Below are 6,274 nucleotides of genomic sequence, written 5' to 3'. Positions count from 1 at the left end.
TTTTTTTTTTAAGTTTAGGTTGACTGTACTTGCATTTAAAAATATCCACTTTAAAGTTTTAGTGTTTTCTCAATTACTAATAAATAAATTATGTTTTCTGCAAACAGAGTGAGATAATCACTCCATAAGAAGAACATAGACAAAATTCCTGGATTCTCTCAAAGTGGCTCTAATGGATATTTTTATAATAGCAATGGATAAAATGATCATGTGTAATATGTGACTTTGCTCATAAGGATGAACCCACAGAGAATTATCACTCGTATCTGCCATTCCCCTCAGCTACACAGAGATCTGTAGTGTCTTTCATCTCATTGTTTTTGATTTTTGGGCTGCAGCAGGTAACAATTATTTTAGAGAAAAATCTCCCAGAACTGATCAGAAGGACTAAACAGCAGATAGACACAGTTAACTGACTAGCTGGTGAACATAGTGGAGTGGCAATAGAGCCAGATATTTTTCTCAGGAGTTGGTGGAGACCAAAAACAGAACAAAAAGGAGAGGTATTATTGGACTTAGCATCTATCGGGTATAGAAACTTGGCTCCAAATGGTCCAAATAAATGCTATCGTTTCTTTACGTCTGCAGGATGTGTAAATAGGCAACTGCTAACGAGTTCACCATATCGTGTTAAAAGGTGATAATATGTTAGTGTTCGCTTATTTCCGCTGCCCAAACCTGGTCCGAAAAAACAGCTTTTAAAGTTCAGGTTAAGTCTACTCTGAAATGTAAAACAAAACAAATCATTTTGGTGGATTATTGATAAAATAAAAACTTAAACCGAATGAAATAACTACATGATTATATTACATTGGTGTGATTCTCTAAAAACAAATGCCATTATTTTGAAAAACACTGGATTCAAGAAAATTCTTAATTTACACTGAAAACATGTGAACTTATTTTAACTTTTTGTATCAAAGTTAGATCAGATTTCATGCTTAACACTACATTGCAGTCTGTATATGTACTTTTGCAGTTTTCCCCGTGCTCTGCGCCCAAGAGACAAGACATGTTTCAAACAGCTAAGGGTGAGAACAAGCATAACCTTATATCTCTTAACCCCACTCAGCACTGGGTCAACCTCCTATCTGACTGCCAGTCTATATCCTTCATGACATCACCACCTCTTCTTTTGAAGTCAAATTCACCTCAAGATTTTTTTAAACGAAACAAAAATTGTATCATTTGTAGTGCATTAAACTTAGATAGAAAAAAAGGAAAGATTTGAGCTAAAATATAAAAAATATATTTGCAGCCAACCACAATGAGATCCTTTCGGACAGCGAGTGCAAGAAAGAAAACTTTACAGAAATAAGAAGTCAGATGTCATTATTTATCATCTTAAATCTAACTTATTTATGAGGCAGAAACAGAATGAAATTCTCGGTTGAATTCGTCCTGAATTATTTAATCTGAAATGGTTAATTCCATACAAAGCCCAGGCAGATCCCTCCTCTGTTCTGATAAATACTTTATCACTATTCCTAAATCGAAAAACAGGAGGACGAGAAAGACGGGGGTGAAAAAAATAACTTCGCACTGTTTCTTGTTGTGCTTTGTTTTAGAAAGTGTTGCTTTAAATGTTTTCAGTGATAATTGAAGTTGATGGAAATGTATTTTTCATAAAACAATTTAGGCCTAATGATGCCAGCCATACTTCTCTGTCATTTATGTTACTTATTCTTGGTTGTATGAAAAAGTCACCGAAGTGGATAAAGATGTGACACTTACTTAAAATTACTTAAGAGGTTTTATGAAGCATTTTGTGCGTGGTGGATTTTCTTGCAGTCCCAGGTTGACAAAGTCAAAAGCCTAATGAAAAGGGACGCATCGCTGATTGCAGCTATATCCGGAGCCGAGGTGGAAGTGGCATCGATTTAACAATTTAGCAGCACCCTCCTCTGTGTGTTTCCATTAGTCACGGCTGAATACCACCCACTTCCCCCCTTTCACTCCCTCAAAACACACGCACACACACACAAACACTAACACACACACATATCCAAAGCTGCGGAGGTATATTCGACTATTCCTGAACAGAATTTACATCATCTAAACTGATACCAGTGGTTGCAGCACAGTGGACGGCTAATGTAAGGGCACACTCAGAGAACTTTGCCATGCTATGGAATACACCTTTTATTTTTGTGACTCAGTGCATGTGCAGGCTATAGTGCAAGTGTACAATATTGTATATTTTTCATATGTGTGAACCGTACAACCTTGCTGCAGAAACGTGTGTGGTGACAGTTGTTTGCTCCAAGACATTTGACCATTAATGGGGCCCATAAGTGTTTGTAAGTTGGAAAAGGGTTAGGGCCTATCCAAATACCAAAATAGGATCATAAATTGTTAATTGACCATTCGCTCAACCCCTACCCCAAATAACAGCTGTTTAGCAATCATAACTGGGCTAAGTTCTATTAGAGTTTTGGCTAATGTTATGTCCTGCTCTTTACTGGATTTGGGGAAGTTTACACTCCAGCAAACCAAGCCAAAGTTACCTGAGATAGCATTACATTTTCCAGATACATTGGTTAGTCTTCTACAGGGATCATCAACTTATGGATATGCTGACTTTTTGCCTGGGCCATGAAGCTTTAGCCTCAGTCTTAAAAGTCTGTTAAGTATGTAGCCAACAAGCATATTTAAGACCCCTTTTTACATGGTTCAGGTTTTATAATGAACTCATTCAGATAACATTAGCTTAATTTGCTGGCTACATAGAGCTAATAAACTCTGCTACCAAAGTTTTCATTTCAGATGGCAAAATTAACTTGTTGTTAGCTAGGAATAAGAAACCTACTTTTGTCTGCCTCTGTCTGGAATCCCATTTTTTCAAAAATGTATTGGTAAATGTGCCAGCATTATCTGTGTAAACTGCATATGTGCCAGAATGGAAAGCTTAGTGGGGCTTAGCGAGTGGTCAATTGGTCAATTGGTCAATTGGTCACAACAACAAAATATAGAGTTTTGTTTTAACTCCAACAGTCTTTGAAATATTCCGTTGATGGTGTGTAGGTTGGACTACAAAGATGACGTAGGCCTAACAAGTTCAAAGGATTGTCCGGGTGTTCTGCTGTCTATCACGGCGTCATTTAAACTTTTCCACACCTCAGCTGGTTTGGGCTGTTGGAAAGGAGGACCGTGGAAAACTCCATCCACCCATTCTCTGAGCGTAGCGACTGGTGATTCCTGTTGCCTGTCTGCCTTGGTTAGCGCCATATTTGATGGATACCCAGGAGAGGAGGACCCAGCTGACGACAACATACAGGGAGGGTATTCTGGCTGCAAGCTGGCATCCAAAGATACAGCAGTGTGAGCGATGGACCAAATTTTCGGCTTGTTATCTGTGCTTCGGAGGTCTGGATTAGGATAGAAGGTGTTGTTTTGCTGTTGGACTGGTGAAAGTTTGGGGCAATCTGGGGACAATCTCTCTTTTCCGTGCAGTGGGTCTGGGTTGTGTGTGAGATGCCCATGTGGGAGGTCTGTGTTTGGGTTTGTGTCATTGTCCTCGGAAAGAAACTGTGGCTTCGGTTCACAGTCAGAACCATCTGACTCCAGAAGGTCGAAGTCCTCAAGGTCACTCTGCAGGTCTGCACACTGTTGGTCTGCAATAATGAATGATATGGATAACACTAAGTCTGTGCACGCTAATCAAACTTTGAGCAAACCTTGAAACATGCAAAATTTGCTGACATTGATTTAGGTCCTGCTTACCGGGAAGGTCTTTGTCATTTTTAAGTGGCTTCTCAGCTTCGTCACTGTCATCATCACAACCTCGGTCATCAGAGCTTTTACAAGCCCGTGGCGACCACGTCACCTTGTTCTCCTTCTTCAGCCTTCTGCGTGCATTTGCAAACCAAGTAGACACCTGAGGGAGGGAAGGAATGGAGGTCAGGAAGGAACATAAAATCATATGAACAGGTGAAGACATTATACTGGAGTGAAGAGAAGACAAGGGAAGGAAGAGGCAAAACATTGAATAGAAGAAAGGTAGGGAGGGAAAAGGGTAAGAGAAAATGTGAAATAAGTGAAGCAAGCACAAGGAGGACAAATAATTTAATGCTGCCGGAAACTGATTGAGGGAAAACTAAACTTGCCATCCAGAGTGCCCTTAACCTGTAATATTTTGCTAAAATCTACCTGGGTAAGGGTCATCCTGGTAATGATAGCAAGCATTATCTTCTCTCCCTTTGTGGGGTAGGGGTTCTTCTGGTGTTCCTGCAGCCAAGCCTTTAGTGTGCTGGTGGTCTCTCGGGTGGCATTTTTACGACGGGAAGCACCGTCAGAGCAGGAGTACCTGAGCCAAATGGTGAGAATAAAATAAAATAAAATATAACACTGTACCAGTTCCAGACACTAAATCCCAGTAAAGATATAATAGTTGAAGTGTAATATGTAATGCTGCCAAGACAGTAAAGAATATGATCACTACGAAGTTGCTAGACACATTAAAAATATTTTTCATCAGGGAGTCAGCAGTCCTAAGTGGAGGATGTCTGATGTACAGTTTTGAAGTGAGAGCATACAGTTTAATTTAAGAAAAATAAAAGCACTATCAATATGCAGACTTTGACTTACCCATATCTGTCATAGGGATACTGTCCAAATGTATATTCATAGGGATAGTAGGCAGGAGTCTGAGATGTCCCCACATGCACAGACGCAGCTCCGTCTTTGGGATCTAGTGGCCCCTGGAAATATTTGCAAATAACTGATGTAAGTACATGCTTAATCAGAATCCTTGAAATATTCCAACATATTTTCAAAGGAATTCACTCTGATACTAAAGAGTGACTTTAGCCTGAAATCACCTTCGTTTACTTTCTTATTAAATGAATATAATATCCCTTTATCACTCTAGAAAATGTGCATCTTCACAATAACAACAATAACAGGGTCACTATTTATTTTTCAACCTTTCTTCCCTCGCATGTCTACCAAAATTAGTGGCAATGTGCGCAGTTACGCATTTTTAAATAAAGGTAACATGTCAATAATAACAAACTATAAGTGAAATGTGAAACTTACTCTCGTATAGAGGGCGGTGGCGTCGCTGGTGCAGGTGTTATAGTAACCTTGGCTCTTTGGATAAGGGCCGCTGTACACTCCAATGCCGGTGCCAGAGGTGAGCTGGTGGCTCGGGGAGCGCAGCACCGGGTGTGACGGAGGAGTTCCCGGCTCCAGACAACCGGCCAGAGAGCTGGAGGTCATCAAAAACTTTGGCACGAAAATGGCAGAATTAATCTTATTTGTCCCATTATATCATCAGTGAGAAATATTTTGAAAGGTATTTTTTACACTACTGAGAAAAAGTTGAAAAAGGTATTAAGATGTTTACACTGCAAAAAAGTCTACAAGTCTAGCTCTTCAAGTCCCGTGTTCTTTCTTATTTCTTTTATTCTTGTGATCTGGGTTCTGATTTCAGTTATTTTTAGAAGAAAAGTTGGAAATGCCATGAGAATAAACACTGCTGTGCTATTGATGTTCTGAAGATAACAAGTTACATGTTCGTGGATATTTTGACAGTGTAGCAGTCTATAATTTATCATTTATAATAACTTTAAGGACAAACAGAATACGCTATAAACACTGACTGTACCTGCGGTGTGGTGGAGTAGGAGTATCCCAGCGGAGAGTAAGCCATGGCTCAAATGAGATCAAAGAGACAGAAACAGGAGCGCAGATCCGGGGCGACATCCAACAGCATCCGTGCCAAGGGTGGACTTTTGCCTCTGACACTAGTTCAGAGCTAGTTTGCCAGTCAACTTTTCCGTTTTTAAAATGTTGATATCATCTACCACCTTATCCAAATGGGCTCGTGCAGACAATTACGCACCACTTTCATTTTACGCATCACGATTAACACCCTTAAAAGTAACTTCTTGCAGTTCCGTCTCATTCACCCAGCTGCTGCAGCTTCTTCAGTACCACTGCTATCTTACAATCCAAAGCGAGTGTGTGTGTGTTTGATCAAACCATGCATCTCCCTGTGATGCGCTCTTTGGTTTTAAGGCGCGTCTCTCTGACGTCAGTCCGGACTCTGTGTGTGTAGCCCGGTGTTCATATCAAGATGAAGAAACTCACCTAATTAATTCCCTCCCAGTTTTCTATCAGCTCTTATCCATGAGAACAGCTCCACGCAAGCGCAAGTGCGCCCCCCCCCCAACAGTCCCCAGGCATAATGAGAAAGTGATCAATTCTCCTTCCCAAATAAACACACACACAGCTGCATACATACACACACACACACACGCACAGAAAACAC

At 40.3% G+C, this 6,274-nt stretch overlaps 1 protein-coding gene across 1 annotated transcript; it reads right to left on the bottom strand.

Annotated features, from left to right (window-relative positions):
* Nucleotides 1-2,991: 2,991 nt before the first annotated feature.
* Nucleotides 2,992-5,653, bottom strand: irx4b (iroquois homeobox 4b). The gene is made up of 6 exons (XM_035681693.1): nucleotides 5,609-5,653; nucleotides 5,038-5,226; nucleotides 4,588-4,700; nucleotides 4,150-4,306; nucleotides 3,724-3,877; nucleotides 2,992-3,614 (listed from the first exon to the last, which is right to left on the bottom strand). The coding sequence occupies exons 1-6, from the start codon at nucleotides 5,651-5,653 to the stop codon at nucleotides 3,031-3,033; spliced, it is 1,242 nt and encodes a 413-aa protein (XP_035537586.1). The 3' UTR covers nucleotides 2,992-3,030.
* Between the last annotated feature and the right edge of the window lie 621 nt (nucleotides 5,654-6,274).

Source organism: Morone saxatilis, unplaced genomic scaffold, assembly GCF_004916995.1.
Source record: "Morone saxatilis isolate NCDOM2014 unplaced genomic scaffold, NCSU_SB_2.0 Contig9, whole genome shotgun sequence".
Classification (NCBI taxonomy): Eukaryota; Metazoa; Chordata; class Actinopteri; family Moronidae; genus Morone; species Morone saxatilis.
Note: the sequence above shows the minus strand (reverse complement) of the source record. Positions and strands in the feature narration are given on the sequence as shown.

Excerpts from the sequence above, each read along its gene's own strand:
- irx4b (XM_035681693.1), bottom strand. The coding sequence starts at position 5,653 with ATGGCTTACTCTCCGCTGGGATACTCCTACTCCACCACACCGCAG. Across the intron at positions 4,307-4,587 it reads TATCCCTATGACAGATATGG|GTACTCCTGCTCTGACGGTG; the intron begins GTAAGTCAAAGT and ends CATTTGGCTCAG. Across the intron at positions 3,615-3,723 it reads AAATGACAAAGACCTTCCCG|ACCAACAGTGTGCAGACCTG; the intron begins GTAAGCAGGACC and ends TCATTATTGCAG.